The sequence below is a fragment of the Mustela erminea genome, chromosome 20 (genome assembly GCF_009829155.1).
Source record: "Mustela erminea isolate mMusErm1 chromosome 20, mMusErm1.Pri, whole genome shotgun sequence".
NCBI classification, from domain to species: Eukaryota; Metazoa; Chordata; class Mammalia; order Carnivora; family Mustelidae; genus Mustela; species Mustela erminea.
In genome coordinates, this window is record NC_045633.1 from 9,413,684 (window position 1) to 9,431,874 (window position 18,191).

The window sequence follows — 18,191 nt, forward strand, 5'->3', positions numbered from 1 at the left end:
ATTATAGTTCTATTCCCTTCCTGGAGCCTTTCAAATCACCTTTAGTATCCAAAGTATTGCCCTGAGCTCTTGTGTTGTTGGTCCGTTCCCCCCCCTCCCCGTAACGCCATCATTCAAGGAAGCTAAGAATCACACAGCCTGTCCTCGCACGGGAAAAGAAAAAGGAAGCTCTAAGAATGTGAAGTCAAATGAGTTCACCACAAAACAACACAAGGCTAGGACAAAGGGCAGGAAGCCATCCAAGCGCAGAGGAGCTGTCTCGAAGCCTCTCCCAGCGTGCACTACTTACATTACTGTCACATAAAGACGCTTGTTGGAAAGGCACATTCCTGGGGCCCACCTCAGAGCTAGCGACAACCAGTATTTCAGAGGGTGGGGACTAGGAATATGAATTTTGGATAACCTCGCTAGGGAATTCCTGTATACACTCAAGCTGAGAACCATGGATTCAGACAAGCACCACGGGTCTCCGAGCTAAAACTTGCCTCGGGTGTGGGAATCTCTAGAAAGTGACAAGCCTCTCACTTCCTGTAACCCAGGGGTCCCCAACGTCAGCGAAACATTCGAAGCACCCGGGGCTCCTGAAAATAGGCTGGTGCCTGTGTCTGTCCCCAGAAGTTCTGATAGAAAATATCTGGGGGGGCACCTGGGTGGCTCAGAGGGTTGAGTCTCTGCCTTCGGCTCAGGTCATGATCTCAGGGTCCTGGGATTGAGCCCCACATTGGGCTCCCTGCTCAGCTGGGAGCCTGCATCCCCCCCGCCCCTGCCTACTATGATCTCTGTTTGTCAAATAAATAAATAAAATCTTTAAAAAAAAAAAAAAAAAAGAAAAAGAAAATATCTGGGGTGCGGCTTGACCACTGGGAGGGTTTTTAAAGCCCCCCGAAGTGTGCAGCCAAGGATGAAAAGCCCTGCTCTACACCAACAGTTCGACTGCCGAGCTCCCAGGAGGCTTCAGGAAATAAACCCCAGTTCTCAAAGCCACCCGCCTTCTTAGGCCTGGCAGGAAGTGCTTTCCTTACCTGGGCCCACGAGCGCCCACCTGGAGCCATGACGGGCCTCCTCCAGGAGGACCACAGAACACAGCATTGGGACTGCACAGAATCTTACCTCAGGCCATCACGCAGCAGGCCACGCAGGTCACCTCTCACCGCATACGCTCTGTGGACCGGACTTAAGAGCACAAAACGCCTTTACTTCCTCCTCCAAAAGCCTGCCATCCCTCTAACCCACAATGCTTACAGTGTACCTTCCTATGCGAAGGGGCCTCTCACTACAAAATCATCTTTGGCCAAACGAGTTTGGCGAATATTTTTTTCCCTTGTTAGGTTAGTGGACAACAGTCTTGAGAGATAATACCTGACCCTAGATTCGTTTCCTGTCCTGACTCACCATCTTATAAATCAAGAACACTAAGATAGGTGGATAATTTTCTGAGTCCTTACTCTGTACCTGGCACTGTTCAAAGTTGCTTACACGGATCCTGCCAGCCAACTCCCGAAGAGGAAAACCGTTATCTGTCTCTGACGCATGCTCTTAATTCCCTCCGGAAGCCCCCAGAGGCAGGATCTATTATGCCCATTTTACAGGGGAAGAAACTGAGGCTCGGGTGCTCACAACTCTGGAACAGGACGCGCGGGCATGGGACGTGAGCAGAGAGACTCCAGAGCACCGTCTGGACATGGAGGGCGGAGAAGGGCGTGGAAAGCCGGTGCCTCATTGGAATGTTTGGTTTTTTTTGTTTTGTTTTTTTTTTTAAAGATTTTATTTATTTATTTGTCAGAGAGAGAGAGAGAGTGAGAGCGAGCACAGGCAGACAGAGTGGCAGGCAGAGGCAGAGGGAGAAGCAGGCTCCCTGCGGAGCAAGGAGCCCGATGTGGGACTCGATCCCAGGACGCTGGGATCATGACCTGAGCCGAAGGCAGCTGCTTAACCAACTGAGCCACCCAGGCGTCCCTGGAATGTTTGGTTTTAAAAAAGAAAACCAATCCCCGGATTCAAAATCCAAAAAAGGTACTAAGCGAAGTTTCTCTCTGACCCATCCCTGCCCACTCCAAGCCCTCCCTACCCGCCCCCCCCCCCCCCCCCACCGCCGACAGCCTCGGAGGACTCCCACTTCTTTGGAATTTCTTGGATATCCTCCTAAGTGTTTCTTCAGGCAAATAAGAGTGAGTGCAAGCGAGGGTTCTCATTTCTCCTCCTCTCTTACACAAAACAGAACAAACCCTACAGCTGTTCCACATCTTGACTTTCTCACGCGACGACGTATACACCCTAGAGATCTCTCCCCGTCGTCGGTCGCGGAGCACACCCGCACTCTCCCTGTGCTCCGGGGTACAGACGGATCCCCATTTGTTTAACTGGTCCCCTAGTTACGGCCTCCTGGGCTGCTTCCAGGGCTCTGGTATCACGAATAGGATGAATTCCCGGAGGTGAAGTTGCCGGGGTCAAACGTACACGCATTTGTGATTTCTTCATGGAGAGCATTTCCCCCGTGAGCCAAGTACAAAAAAACAAAGCAGGTCTTTGACGGCAGAGAAAACCCTGAATCCCAGCTCTGCCACTCACTCCCCTGGGCCAGCTTCTTCATTTCTCTGTGCCTCGGGCCCCTCACCCGTGAACTGAGGTCACCCGAGACCCCACCTCACAGGTTGCGATGAAGACCAGCACTATCTCTAACGCACCCAGAACAGAGTCAGGCCCAAGGACATTATTTGCTGAGCGTGGATCCCTGCTTTGATCAACTCTCAGCCCAGCTGATTTCTGGGGAGAAGGCGAGAAGGCATCTGCCCTGGATGCCAGCCTGCCCAGGCATGGGACTGGGATGCCGCCAACAGCGGCGGGCAGAAAGGCCGCCCCAAATTCTCACAAGGTTCATGTCCAGATCCCGGCAGGCTTGGAGGGTAGAACGCGATCCATCGGTGTTCCCTGCGCTAGTCTCACTGAGGATGCTGACTCGTGCAGAAGAAACGTGCAGGAGGCAGGCGAGGGAAACCAGAAAGCCGGTGTGTTAACCCACCACGAGAAACACAACTGTCAGGAGACTCGGACAGGACCACTGACCGATGGCCTCGCTGCTGGAAGGCAAGCTATTACGAGGACAAGTCAAGGCCCAAAGGGCGTATGACTGGGTATCTATTCTGAGAGCCTAACTCACCCAGCCACCCTGCAAATCCATTCATTCTCTCCGTCTCTGCCATCTCCTTGGCCTCCCACCGGAAGCACTACCTACGATGGCCTCCTGACCAGGCTCCCTGCCCCACCTCCGCCCTACAGCTTCAAGAAGCAGCCTGTCCGACTCCAATCCCATCACATCCCTACTCCCCTGAACACTCCCGGGGCTCCTTTACAGGCTCAGGGTCAAAGTCCAAGTACTTCCAATGGCCCACAAGGCCTGCCAGGACCTCCAGCCTCCTCAGCTCCTGCACACCCCACTCTAGCCACACCGCAACCCTGGCCTCTTCAAACCTGCTGGGCACGCTCCCACCCCGGGGGGCTTTGCACCCACTGCCCTCGGCCTCCCGTGGCTGCACCCTCCCTCCCCCGGAGAGCACGTGGCTCACGTCTCCTCTCCTACGTGCTCAAATAGCCACGTCCCAACAGGGGCTCCCGAAACCATCCTGTCTCCAACTACAGCCTTCCCACCCCACCTTCCCTCAATTCCCCTGACCCTCCTGTTTTGTAATTTTCCCCCTCCAGAGCGCTGGTCATCCCCGAATATACAATTGGGTTTACTCATTTGTTTTGCAAATCCCCTCTTATCAGAACAGAAGCCCTGCACGGGGGAGGACTGTTGTCTCCTCTGGCTGATACAGCCTTGGTACTCAGCAGAGCGCCTGGGCCACCTGTCCCTGGCGGGCCGTCGCTCAGTCAGGCCATCTGTTCTTGGGGTCCAGTTAGCTCCCACCCACTTTTTTTCTGGCCACAGCATCACTTTTCTTCTTTGGGGTGACCCAGGTCTGGATTATCTGCACACGCATTCCCCAGAGAGCAAGAAGGACTCGAAACTGACTGTGATCCAACCAAGCCAGGGAGATGGAACTCGGGGACTTTGGGTTGAACGCCTGGAAGAGAGCTGCTCTTCCCTTGTCCTGGGACTACTAACAGGAGAACAGATGCAAGCAGAGGACGTCTTTGAGAGTTTGAGAATGAAGCGAACCCAGGGGCATGTACTAGAAAAAGCTAACACACTGAGTTCCTCAATCCAGAAACTACTCCTGGACTTTTCAACCTAAGTCAATAAATACTCCCTTTCCCCAAGACTAGCAGGCGTTAGACTTCTTTATATCATTTGTTCTAGCTAGTATACGTAGTCACCGGTCTCCTGTGAAGTAAGTGGGGGGTCTCTGCTTGACACTTTGTTTTCTGCCACATTAGATCTTTCTATGGCTCCAGGCGAGATGGGGTGGGAGTCCACTGGTCCCTCCTTGGCAAGAAAGCAAATGTCTCTGTTCTGATCTGCTAGATGTTTGGCCCTCAGAAGGCGATTCTGTCTGCTAGCTCTTGGGGAGAACCTCGCCCCTGAACATCATATACAATTCAGAGGGCTGCCTGGCTTGATGCTCTGGCCACAGACGATCATCAAGGAGCACAAAGTCCTCCTGTGTCTCCAAAGGGACCCCAGGTTCTTCTCATCAGTCTAGATCATTCTTCCTGAGGATGGGGAACATGCGACAAGGGGCGGCCATGATGGGACAGGAAGCCTCACGAGAGCTATTGTAGTCAGTCCAGGCAGGAGAGGACTGTGACTTGGACTAAGGTGTTCAGTGAAGACAGATAAAAACGGACAAAGGGGTGGGAGACCCAGGAGACTGAAGAACCCAGCAATGGACTGGACGTGGGGCGCAGGGGAGTAGACCCTCAGATCGCCAGCGTGGGCACAGGGCACACCCGGTGCTGCCATTCCTGGGGACAGAAACTCACTGGGGGTGCCGGGAAGAGAAGCCAAATTTGGTTCTGACAAAGAGAGTTCCAGGCATGATGACAGGTCAATGGATGGGAGTGGGTTTAGACCGGAAGTGCCCCCCCCCCCCCCACTTCACTCGCTGACTTCACTGGCCTCTCAGAAAGTCAGAGAAGACGTCATTTAAGATTCTCTCAAAAAGAGCCTCCTTGTCAATGAGCGGGGACGGGACGGGGCGTCCCCAACTGCTTACACCCCTAGAAATTACAGCAATGCTACCACCCAGCTGCTGGCAAAACAAACCAGCCAACAAACAAAGAAACCTCCTTCCTAGATTGGAAGGTGAACAGGACTAGTACTTACCAAATGTATCGAGTATGTCGGTGATGAGGACAAATTTGCTTGGGTAGAACTGAATAACGCTCGTATCCGAAAGAAGCTTTGAACACTGAAAAAAGAGAAGAGAAAAGGAAATTCACTCTGTCGTGTCTGACTTGGCCGCAATGCTCCAGGCCTGGAAAAGTAATTTCTATAAACGTGCGCAGGTGCTTGCCATGTGCCAAGTCCCATGCCAGACACTGGAGATGTAATCAGATGCAAAACCACTGTCCCCTTGACAAGAACGGGGGCCAGACTACGGACTACAGAGCTTCTTATAAAGACTCCACCACCTCCCTCTTAGAAAGTCACAGGACTGAAGAACCTTATCCAGAAGGATCTTTGCTTATACACCGAATGAGGGTTGGCAAAGTCACCAGGAGAGGTCAAGGACACCTCACCCACCAGTGTTCTCAGAGATGACCCCGACTTATTTCCAAGTGCTTTCTCAGCAAGGCTTCCTCTGGTTTATCTCAGGATGATCTTGGCTGTTCAACATTCTTTTCTATTAAATGACCCATACAGGGGTACCTGGGTGGCTCAGTGGGTTAAAGCCTCTGCCTTCGGCTCTGGTCATGATCCCAGGGTCCTGGGATCGAGCCCCACATCGGGCTCTCTGCTCGACGGGGAGCCTGCTTCCCCCTCTCTCTGTGCCTGCCTCTCTGCCTACTTGTGATCTCTCTCTGTCAAATAAATAAACAAAATCTTTTAAAAAAAGAAAGAAAGAAAGAAAGAAAGAACGGACTCATACATATATCTCCAGGGTTTCTTAAACGAGCATCTGTTTTTTTTAATTGAAGTGTAGTGGACACACAATATTAGTTTCAGGTGTACAACAAAGCATTAGGCAACTCTACATTATGCTATGCCCACCATCTGTCACTGTAAAAGAACATCACAATAGCAATGACTATATTCCCTTTGCTGTATGTTTTATTCTGATAGTATCTACTATTTATCCTCACTTCCAAATTTCCCTCTAAACTGAAACACGAAAAGCTTCAAAGAGCTCATGTTTCTCTCCAACTATGATACACAACACTGGGAACATCCTGGCTTCGCAGGGAATCGCTCAATCCCTATGCTTGTATCACTCACGCCAAGGGGCCAGCGACATGTTCCGATTTTTCGGATTTTTTTTTTTTAAGATTTTATTTATTTATTTAACAGAGAGAGAGAGAGAGAGATCATGAGAAGGCAGAGAGGCAGGCAGAGAGAGAGGAAGGGAAACAGGCTCCCTGCTGAGCACAGCGCCCGATGTGGGGCTCGATCTCACGACCCTGGGATCGTGACCTGAGCCGAAGGCAGAGGCTTTAACCCACTGAGCTACCCAGGTGCCCCTAAGTGAGCTGTTATAACCAGAAACAAAAATCCTGTTTCTTCTTTGGAGAACAAAACTTAATGCCCTGAAGTCTTTATGAACACAAAAGTCAGCGCAAGGAACTAAATAACTTGCCATATTTTATCATTTCAGTGTTTGACCTTTAGATACAAAGATGTCACTTAAAAACAAAAGACACCTGAACATTTAGAAAAGACTCCGGTATACGCGTTTCCAGCATGCAGAGAATGGAAATAATGCCCATCACATCAAGAGGGAGGCTGATACGGGTTTTCCGTTTGCAATGGTGACCCAATTTCTAAATCGTTAAATTCACGGAGTTTCTCCTTAGTATTACAGCCTAAAGCAAACAACTTTTCTGATTTGTGAAACATCCTCTTACAGCCCAAATGTTACGGCAGGGTGGGGGCGGCAGAGGAAAGACATAAGCTGTTAAAACAATGGTACTGACACCGAATGTGGCATTTGGACACTCGTAGAAATCCATTTCCGAATGCCTTGCTCTGTGTTCTTCATATGCCCTTTATGTGAGCTCCAACTTAAACAACTGCCCCATGAGATTGCAGGGCTTGGAAAAAGCAAACAACTCTGAATCCTAGAGACTGTTTACAATACACAGCCCTTGGTTCCTAGGGATGTGACGTCTCGTGAGTTCCTACCCCGAGTCCCTCAGAGAGGGGTTCCTGCCTGGTGGTGAGGTGAGAAGACAGAAATCAAACAGAAGGTTTCAAATTAAACACAGCTGGGGCTTCCCAACATCTGTGTGCTGATTCTTCTCCCAAGCTGGTATCACAGAACATACATTTTACACAAGAGAACAGGAAGCAGAATTTTTTAAATCGATGGTTAAGGTCCTAATCATGCCCTAAATTGAAGTTTCCCTTTAAACCACTACTTTGAAGATGCAAGTTTGTTTTTTTTTTTAATTTTATTTATTTATTTGACACACAGAGAGAGAGAGAGAGAGAGGAAGAGTACAAGCAGGAGGAGGGGCAGAAGGAGAGGGAGAAGCAGGCTCCGAGACTCGATCCCAGGACCCCGGGTTCATGACCCGAGTGGAAGGCAGTCACTTAATCAACTGAGCCACCCAGGCGCCCTGAAGATGCAAGGTTTTTAAAGCTTTGGTGTTGTTTCCTAAATAAAAATCAGGCTGCTTACGGTGCATGTTAAAATTACAGATGCTCGGGGCACCTGGGTGGCTCAGTCGGTCAAGTGTCCGACTCTGGATCTCAGGGCTGTGAGTTCAAGCCCTGTGCTCGGCTCCACAATGGATGTCAAGTCCACATTAAAAAAAAAAAAAAAAGTTTCCCTGGCTCCATGCCAAACCTACTGCTGTATTTCTGGAAAGGGCTGCAGGTGACAGCTGCACGGGAACCCAGGACACACTGGCTGAGGCATACTCTGAATGGACTAAGCATCCCACAGCCCATGTGTTCTCAGCTCTGAAAGCATCTGGGGAACTTTGGAAAATAACAGCACCTAGGTCCCACTCCCAGAGATTCTGATCAAGCTTGCCTGGGGTACAGCTCAGATACAGGACATTTTTAAAGCTCCCAAGGGATTCTGATGTCCAGCCGAGGCGGAGAAGCACGGTGGCAGGCACTTCCTGAACGTACTCTGCCTGAAACACTTGCCATGGAACTGGTCAGCACGGCTGGAAAAATACTAAAAGGGTGTTTTCCATTTGTTTCCAATTAGCAACATTCTGCAAGGACACGAGTCAGTTCCGTGAATTCAATATATTAATATATGTGTATATGTATATTGCGGGGAATAATATATATTATTTAAGTAGCCAAAACAAAAGGATAAAGTAAAACATAACTTACAGCCACGAACTAAGAAATGAAGATGGATGGAGAGAAGGAAGCGGACTAATCAGAAGACAATTCCTACTGAGACTACGTGGGGAAAAAAAATCCTAAAAATAAGTTAAAAAAATACAAACAACATTAACAGAAAAAACGAGCAAGAAGAATCAACAAAAGCCACTTTACGAGAGAAGGAAACCCCAACGGCCAATAAACACGTGAAAAGAGGCTCAATCTTATTACAATCAGGGAACTGCGAATTAAAACCACAACACGATAGGATGTTATTACCTCCTCAACTGGAAAAATGAAAACAGAAAGTCTGCTCATACTAAACGTCGCGAGGACGCTGGGAAGCAGACTCACACGGCCCCACTGCTACTGGGAGCGCACAGGCACAGCTGCATGGGGAAGCCATCCAGCATCGCTAGGTCAAGCTCAAGAGGCACAGACCCGACCCCCAACAATTCCACTCACAGCTATAGGCCCTCCTCTCCAGAGAGGCCAGCAGACACGTCCAAGAGCGACCATGGTAACATCGTTCATAACGATGAAGGAAGAAGAAAAGGAAAAACCAGATGTCCATGGGCAGAAAAAATGGTATTTTAGGCATCAGTAGACTTACTACTGTTAAGATGGCAAATCTCTCTAACCGACCTACAAAGCCAACACAATTCCCATCAGAATCTATCCCCCAGTGGGTAGAAGAAACTGACAGGCTGATCCTAAAAAATCACATAGAAATAAAAAGGACCCAGGATAACCAAAATAATTTTGGGGGGGAGGGGAAGAATCAAGTTAAATACTTTTAGTATTAGTTTCGCAATTTACCACAGGGGCACCTGTGTGGTGCAGTCCGCTAAGGGTCCAACTCTTGGTTTTGGCACAGGTCCTGATCTCTGCGTGGTGAGACTGAGTCTCGTGTCAGGCTCTGTGCTCAGCATGGAGTCTTCTTACGATTCTCTCCGTCTCCCTCTGCCCCTCCCCACTGTACTGGCGTGTATGTGCCCTCTCAAATAAATCTTAAAAAAAAAATTTATCATAAAGCTATGGTAACCAAGACAGCATGGTACTACATGAGGACGGACTTAGACAGATATACGGAATTAATTTAAAAGTCCAGAAGCAGGGGCGCCTGGGTGGCTCAATAGGTTAAGCCTCTGCCTCTGGCTCAGGTCATGATCTCAGAGTCGTGGGATCAAGCCCCACGTCGGGCTCTCTGCTCAATGGGGAGCCTGCTTCCCCCTCTCTCTCTTGCCTGTCTCTCTGCCTACTTGTGATCTCTCTGTCAAATAAATAAGTAAAATCTTTAAAAAAAAAAAAGATCCAGAAATAAACCCCTATATTTATGGTCAGATAACTTTAACAAAGGTTCCAAAATAATTCAATAAGGAAAAGACAGTCTTTTAACAAATACTGCTGAAACAACCAGATATCCATATGTGAAACAAATAAATCTAGACCCTTATACTAGACATAAAATCACTTCGAAATGAACCATAAACCTAGATGTAGGAGCTAAAATGATAAAACTTCTAGAAGAGGGGTGCCTGGCTGGCTCAGTTGGTAGAACTTGTGACTCTCAATCTTGGGGTTGGGAGTTTGAGCCCCATGCTAGGTGTAGAAATTACTTAGAAATAAAATCTTAAAAAAAAAAAAAAATTCTAGAAGAAAACAAAGAAAAAACTCTCAGGACCTTGGGTTACACAAAGAGTGGTCAGCTACAACTCCAAAAGCATGAGCCAAAGAGAGACAAATGCTAAATCAGATTTCGCTAAAACTAAAAACTCGTCCACTTCAAAAGACACTATTATGAAAATGAAGACAAGCCACAGACTAGGAGACAATCCTTGTAGATGAGCTACTTGATAAGGAACTTTTACTGAGGATAAAGAATTGTTACAACTCCACAAGAACACAATGTGGTTTTAAAAATGGGCAAGTCATATTAAATCTTTCATTTAACAAAGATATAAAAATGGCCAATAAGCATATGAAAAGCAGCTTAATCTCATCAATCCCCACAGAATGCAAATTAAAAACACCAGTGAGAGACCACTTCAAACCCACTAGGGTGACTGTCTTCGAAGTGACAGACAGTAACGCGAGTGTTGGCAAACATATCGAGGAACTAGAACCCTCGCGCCCGGCTGGTGGGGATGCAAACACAGAATGGTTCGGCCATTTTTCAGAAAGTTACACATTCCCTTATCACAGGACTCACGACTTTACTCCTAGGAATCTACCCAAGAGAAATGAAAGCATGTGTCCACACAAAGACTTGTACACAAATGTCCACAGTGGCATCATTCGAAACAGCCAGAGTGGAAATGACCTCGGTGGCCAGCAACTTGTTAACGCGTAAGTAAAATGTGGTTCTTTATACAACAGAATACTACTCAGCAGTAAAAAGGTACAAAGTATTGACACTATAGCATGGCCAGACCTCACACACATGACGCCAAGTTAAAGAATCCAGAGGCAAAAGATTACATACTGAATGATCCCAGGAAATTCCGGGGAAGGTGAATCTGTGGTCAGAAAGCAGATCGGTGGTTTACTGGGGCTGGAAGTGTCAAGGTCTGACTGGAAACAGACTTGAGGGAATTTGGGGGAGGGGGTAAGGACATGCCTTAAAACTGAAATGTATAGGGCGCCTGGGTGGCTCAGTGGGTTAAGCCGCTGCCTTCGGCTCAGGTCATGATCTCGGGGTCCTGGGATCGAGTCCCGCATCGGGCTCTCTGCTCAGCAGGGAGCCTGCTTCCCTCTCTCACTCTCTGCCTGCCTCTCTGCCTACTTGTGATCTCTGTCAAATAAATAAATAAAATATTTAAAAAAAAAAAAAACAAAAAAAAAACTGAAATGTATAATAATTAAGTAACTCCCTAACAATCACTGAAATACATTTCAATAAAACCACCACACTACAGAATACCTTACTACACAGCAAATAAAGTGAACTGTGCTCACGTCTCTGTACGCTGCCCCCCAACCCCGGATTCTCTTTTTTGGCTAAAGAAGCAGCCTTTCAAGTATCGGAAGTAAAATAGTTACTATTAACAGATGTGGAGTTAATGAAACACTTCCATGGTTCTCTTCTCTGAGAAGACATGGATTAAATCTTCTCCAGATGTTAAAAACTCTTGGACATCAAGTTCTCTACACCCCAGCCCTTTATGGGGAGGTGTTGCCAATAAAAATACTTTGAAGAAGTGCTTGTTTAGTTTAATATTTTCTTACTTGAGCCACTCAGCAAGCAACCCCCATCACGTGTACCAAGGATGAGAGGACTCTTCTTTGGGAGTATTTACTTTATAAACTAAAAACAGTGATCGAAGGGAAATGAGCTCAGGTTTGCCTTTATCATTAAACACCAAAAAAAAAAAAAAATTTCCACCTGCTCTCCAAAGTGTCAACTTAAAAGACTTCAACCACCCAGTGTCAAGACTTCCAGGCTCTATCCCTCTCTCCAAATCAACAGGAGGGAAAACAAATGTCACGTTGCCACGACACTGAACAAGGACAGGACTGTCCTTTTCAACTGAAATGGCTGTTCAGAAACCGAACTCTGCTCTGAAAATTGTAATGCACACGTGAGTCCTTTTACCATGTACTTCTGAGCATCCTTTGCCAAGAGACAATGACCTGAAGGGTCAAGAAACTGATTAAGCTCTTTTCCTTACAGAACTTGATCTTGTGATCCAAGAGCTGTCATGGATCAACAAATTTGTCAAAAAAAAAAGGATTCAACAAATGTACCTCTCCTAACACCATCAATATGTTTTATCACGTAATTATGCAGGATATGAGCCAAAAATGCACATACCAGGGACAGACAACCATGAGTCCCAAAAATACAAAGGAAATCTGATCAAAGAAACCCATGACAGTTGGTCAGTCTTTGGTTTGTACAAATCATAAATGCATCAGCAGATGTATCAGGGCCAAGGAACTGCACAATCCAGGAGAAATAATTTACTTTGTAATTCAAGCTGAAGGTCCTGGAATTGTGCAGTACACAACCTGTGCAGCTGTACATGGTGGCCCTGGAAATGGTCATCTCATAAAAACACAGATTCATCATCATGTCCTTTCAAAGGAAGTATGTGAAAATGGAACAGATGAAAAAAAGTAGGGTAAGACCCTGAAGGCAGGCCTGTGAAAAACCTCAATTATCTATATAGGAGTTTTACACAGAAAATTATGGGGAAAGAAAAAAAAAAAATCACTAGACCTGACCTGGATGACTATTTTTAGAGCCTTCACTTTCTGGTCCGAGGCCCAGGCGTCCTTCAGCGACTGGTTGAGCTCCTCAATGCGGTTCACATAATCCTGTTGAGTCAAATTCAACAGTTCCTTTTGGGATCCCTGTGGGCAGAAAGTAGGAAGGTGTCAGCACCAAAAGAAAAACATCACTTGGCCACCACTCTGCGAACAATACTGAGTACTGGCTGAGCTTCGGTCTCTAAGTTTTTCTCATACCCCCCACCAGGACTGATAGTTTCGTCTTGCGACTGAAGAGGTTAGGTTTTGGGCAAAGAGGCAGAGGGTGGTCACTCAGACTGACCTTGGAGCAAGTCAGACCTAAGTCAACCCTCAGCTCAGTGACTCAGGTAATCATTGGGAACCACTGTGTGCCCGGCGTGGGCCACCGGAGGCCCAAGACACAAAGATGAGCAAAAAGACATTACTTCTGCACTAACAGAGTTTCATGTATAGATGAGATGGATATTAATATAAACAGAGATACATGCTCCAGAGAAAACAATTTTATGAAAACCTACACCATACATCACTTAATCAGAAGTGCCCTTTATAGGAAGTACAATTCTTTTTTTTTTTAAGATTTTACTTATTTATTTCACAGACAGATCACAAGTAGGCAGAGAGGCAGGCAGAGAGAGAGAGGGAAGCAGGCTTCCTGCTGAGGAGAGAGCCTGATGTGGGGCTCGATCCCAGGACCCTGAGACCATGACCTGAGCTGAAGGCAGAGGCTTTAACCCACTGAGCCACCCAGGGGCCCCAAGAGGAAACACAGTTCTTTGTGTATCACTAAGGAAAAAAAAACATGCCAATCACAGACATGCGCTATTTGAGAGACACAGCCCAATTTCAGGGATATTCAAATGTGGGGAAAATGTTTATCTCAGAATGGAAGAAATACAGTAACAAAGGAACGGACTCTAGACTGGTAGTCGAGAATGGTTTCCTGGGGGGCGCATGGGTGGCTCCTTCTTAGTTAAGCATTTGCCTTCCGCTCAGGTCATGATCTCAGGGTCCTGAGATCTACTGAGTCCCGCATCAGGCTCCCTGCTCAGTGGGGAGCTTGCTTCTCCCTCTCCCTCCGCAGCTGTCTCTGCTTTTGCTCTCAGTCTCTCTGTTAAACAAAAAAAGCTTAAAAAAAAAAAAAACAGTTTCCGGGAGGAAGGGATGCTGGAGACAAACACGCAAGGGTGTGCAAGTGTTACTGGACAATGGGGAAAGTGGGGGTGGGGGCTGTTAACCAGACCAGAGGAAGTGCCTTCAGGACAGAGAGCAGAACACAACAAAAAGCTGTGGTAGAAGGAAAGCAAGCTCATCTAATAGAATAAACAATGAAGGTAAAGATTTAGCACAGCCTCGGGCACGTGGCGGTGCTTACTAACCCTGGGCTATTGTTAAGGGGTTATTTATTTACAAAGCTCCCAGCACTGAGGGAACTCTTAACCCACAAGAGACCGTGAACCAAAAATCTTTTTTCTATCAGTGTTCCCTGGAATCCAAAGGGAAGACCTCTTTAATAAAGAAATACAAGCAGAAGGTTCAGGAAATTTGGACTGATTCCAACAGGCCCCCTGAACTGCAAGATAGGGCCCTCCTTGTCCCTGTGCAGAAGGAAGAGCCACGTGACTAATTTGGGCCACCGGGCTGTGCGCACAGTGGCACGTGTCCTTCTAGGCTAAGGGGGTAAGAAGGCAGTGACGACCCTGGAAGCCATCTGTGGAGACGGCGGCATCTCAAGACGGTGTGCACTTGTCACCTCACAGGCTGAGTCATGTGAGGAAGAAAGAAGCCCGTGTTAGGGTATCAGAGGCTCACCTGTTAGCACTGTATAATCCAGCCTTGCCCTGACTTGTAAGCGATGCTCGCCTAGAAGCCAGGGGGCAGCCATCTGCGGCTGTGAGCGAAGGGCAGCAAGAAAATCAATCAGGGGAGGGGGTGCGGGGCGGGGGGGGGGGGACCGACACGGATAGAGTCAGTGACAGGAGGCTACAGAGAACCGAGAGAGGCAGAGGACGGCTGGCTAGGTATCTGGGTGATTCTTTAACTCCCGGCTCCAGACCACCATGCCCTCCGGCTCAGGCAGTGGCCCCGCACCCTTCAACAGACGCCCCATTTGCAGCTGAAGCCTGCTTAAGTGACACTCGGACTGAAGAGCTTCGATGCAAACGCTCAGCGAGTCCCCTCCTGCCAGCCCAGGTTGGCTGAGGATATGCGGACCGAGGCTCCCGGGCCCCCGGATTCAGAACTGGGCAGTGAGAGGGCGGACTAAGAGACTTTTCCGAGCACCCGAGGGCTCTGCTCGCAGAGCTGAGCCGAGGGGCAAGCAGCAGCACAGAGCGATGGCCCCTGCCATCACACGGCCCTGTGTGGGTTTCAGAGCATCACCACTGGGTCCACAGCTCTATTCTTCATGCTCATGTTTTGTTCGGGACGCGGATAAAGGAAAGGCACTGCCCACGGGCACCGCGCCTCAGGCCTCCAGACTCAGGTTCAGCCCATGCTCACGGCAACGGGCAGGAGCGCCCAGCACGCACTGGGTGTTGGTCCAAGCGCCTCGTACACGTGAACTTACTTCATTCCTCGAACAGCCCTAAGAGGCAGGTACTAGGCAGCGTCCCCCATTTTAGAGATAAGCAAACTGAGGCACAGAGCGGTTAAGCCCCTCGCCCCAAATCCTGAACTGCCCAACGGTAGAGCCGAGATTCAAACTCAGGCAGTCTGGCTCCAGAGTCTCTTACTCAGGACGCTAGGCGACCTCTCTAAAGGCCATCCGAGGGGACACAGACTCCCCCGCCTCCAGGGGCCAGGCCTGTGGTGCTCCTGAGTGAACGGGACAGAAAGCGCTGCAGAACCTGGACGGCGCACGCCCTGGTTAAATGCAGGAATGTGAACCCTCAAGTATCAGGTGGAATTTTAAAAAAAATTAGATTTGTATGTGAAATTCATCAACTTTTAAGAGCTGGACAATGAGTTGTGTTCTCCAAAAGCATGTTTTCTGACAGGTTCGTGGAAGGCACAGCAAGCCGGAGGCACAGCCCCGTGCAACCCCTGCACAAGGTATGATCTTTACACCGCGCGAGGCGCTTCCCGGGGAAGGTGGCTGCAGCTGACTTTTCCAGGGAGACCCTGTCCCCGCATGACCCGGGTCTGCACGGGCGGCACAGTGAGAAGACGCCTTCGGAAAACCAGCCGAAGGCAGCTCCTGCGCGTTCAGCCCCCTGCACGGCTGCTGGCCGCTTTCCCTGGGTCGGCGGGTGGCTTGCGGGGTACGAGCACAATGTGCGGCGTGGGAATGCATCGCAGAGCGGCCCCTGAAATGCATCGCACTTGGCAGGAGAAACGGAAGGCCTGACTCTGCCCGCGCTCAGCCCAGCCGACGACTCGCCCGCTCACCTCCTCAAAGTCATCCAGCTCCTCCAGCCTCGTCCGAACCTTCTCCGACATCGCAGACGTGGCAGTCCCGGCTTTGCCTGAACAGAATGGATTCCCGTCACACAGGTGGCTTTCTCTGTCCCCAACACCCCAAAGGAAGGCACCTCTGACTCTCTGCTTCAACGTGAATAAGGGGGCCAGGGACCAACTTCGTTATAGACAACTCCGAGATCTGGAAAACCTCATCCTTACGGAACCAAAGTGCCATTGGAAACATTTTTGCCTAGAAGCTGCCCCCAGAGTTCAGCAGGCCAGCCTCAAAATGGGCCCACACTCTATTCGGTCTTTATAAACTTCTCCCCAAATCGTTTGTTTTCTAAAGAAAGGCAGACCAGGGACGCCTGGGTGGCTCAGTTGGTTAGGCAGCTGCCTTCGGCTCAGGTCATGATCTCAGCATCCTGGGATCGAGTCCCACATCGGGCTCCTTGCTTGGCGGGGAGCCTGCTTCTCCCTCTGCCTCTGCCTGCCACTCTGTCTGCCTGTGCTTGCTCTCGATTCTCTCTCTATGACAAATAAATAAATAAAATCTTTAAAAAAAAAAAGAAAAGAAAGGCAGACCAGAGAAGGACGCCAAAACTCCATCATGCAATTGTCTCCCACCAACAAAAGGCCCCCTCAGGCTCGGACTCGGTGCAAGACTGTCACGTTCTGACACTAAAGCCACCACCTCACGTCTGCCCAGCACCAGGGCTTCCAAGGCCGCCTCCTCCCATCACCTCTCAGCCGATTCCCACCATCCCATCCGTGGGTGGCCGGACAGAGGCAAAGGGAGGTCCTCCAGGCCGCGAGCCAGCCACGGGATGAGGCTGTCTGTCCAGCTGGCTCTTCTGTCCAACAGGCCTCATCTCAGAAACCTTTCCCCATCCGAAAGGGGCTTCTGTTCTAGAGCTGAGCTCCCCCTGCTCCGGCCCTCCAAACCCACTCTCAGGAACACAAGTTCGTTCTCTGCAGGCACTGGCTTCTTCGATCTGGTATTAACTCAAAGATTTGTCTGGGAACAGGCCGCGAGCACAGTGCATTACTTAATTACTAAAAAAACGACTACTTAAGTTTCCAAATAATGTTTTTTTTTTTTTTTTAGCCTCGTTTCTACTGTTCCTTTCAATCTGAAATATTATACAGAAAGGGCACACACGCACATTTTAACAGGTAATTATAAAACCCTGTGCCCACCACCCAGCCCGGATATGGTCTTGCTTCCTGGTCACCGTTATCTTTACTTGAAGAAATTCATCCACGTCGTTACACAGAGCTGTTGCCCTGCTGTTTATTATTTTACACTGTGTGAATACACCACAGTAGCCACAGCAGGGCCTGAGACTCTGCATTTCTAATGACTCCCAAATGGTGTCAATGCTACTAGCCCTTGGACCACACTTTAAGAAAAACACGGAATTTGGGGTAGCTCAGTTGTTAAGTGTCTGCCTTCAGATCGGGGCATGATCCCAGGGTCCTGGGAGGGAGCCCCGCATTGGGCCTGGAGGAAGGCCTGCTTCTCCCTCTCTCACTGCCCCTGCTTGTGTTCCTTCTCTCGCTGTGTCTCTGTCAAATAAATAAAATCTAAAAAAAACAAACAAACAAAAAAAAACCATGGAATTTGGAGAGAGTTGGAAAACACTTTCTTTAAAGGGCCAGATGTATTTTAGGTTTTGTTGAGACATCGTCTGTACCAGGTACTCATCTCTGCCACGACAGCACAAAAGCAGCTACAGGCAATATGGGAACAACCAGGCATGGCTGGGTTCCAATAAAACTTTATTTACAAGCTTAAACAGGGGGCCAGATCTGGCCTGTAGGACAGAGTTTGCTGATTTCTGATCTAGAGCATATCCTAACAGAACTGCTGAGTTACAAGGTTGGCCCAACTTCAATTTTAATAGACACCACAAGAGTGCTTTACACTCCCACTGGCAGCATGAGAGCCTTCCTGCTATGCACTCTCACCAGCGAGTGACCTCGTCAGTCCTTCTGATGTTTGCAAACTGGAAGATATCCAACAGTAGAACTTACTTTTTCACGGTTTGGGGTCAAAGTTACAGCCCTAACAAAGGCACCCCCGCTC

At 48.7% G+C, this 18,191-nt stretch overlaps 1 protein-coding gene across 2 annotated transcripts in view; it reads right to left on the reverse strand.

The window, feature by feature from the left end:
- VPS35L (VPS35 endosomal protein sorting factor like) overlaps nucleotides 1-18,191 on the reverse strand; it is a 116,525-nt gene that overhangs the window by 82,610 nt on the left and 15,724 nt on the right. For both annotated transcript variants that reach the window (XR_004281861.1, XM_032328016.1), the window contains exons 6-8: nucleotides 16,091-16,167; nucleotides 12,674-12,802; nucleotides 5,267-5,351 (exon numbers count right to left, since the gene is read on the reverse strand). Coding sequence is in view for 1 of the 2 variants with exons in the window: in XM_032328016.1 (XP_032183907.1) it covers nucleotides 5,267-5,351; nucleotides 12,674-12,802; nucleotides 16,091-16,167 (291 nt within the window). In the remaining variant the exon portion in view is untranslated. The remainder of the gene's footprint in view (nucleotides 1-5,266; nucleotides 5,352-12,673; nucleotides 12,803-16,090; nucleotides 16,168-18,191) is intronic.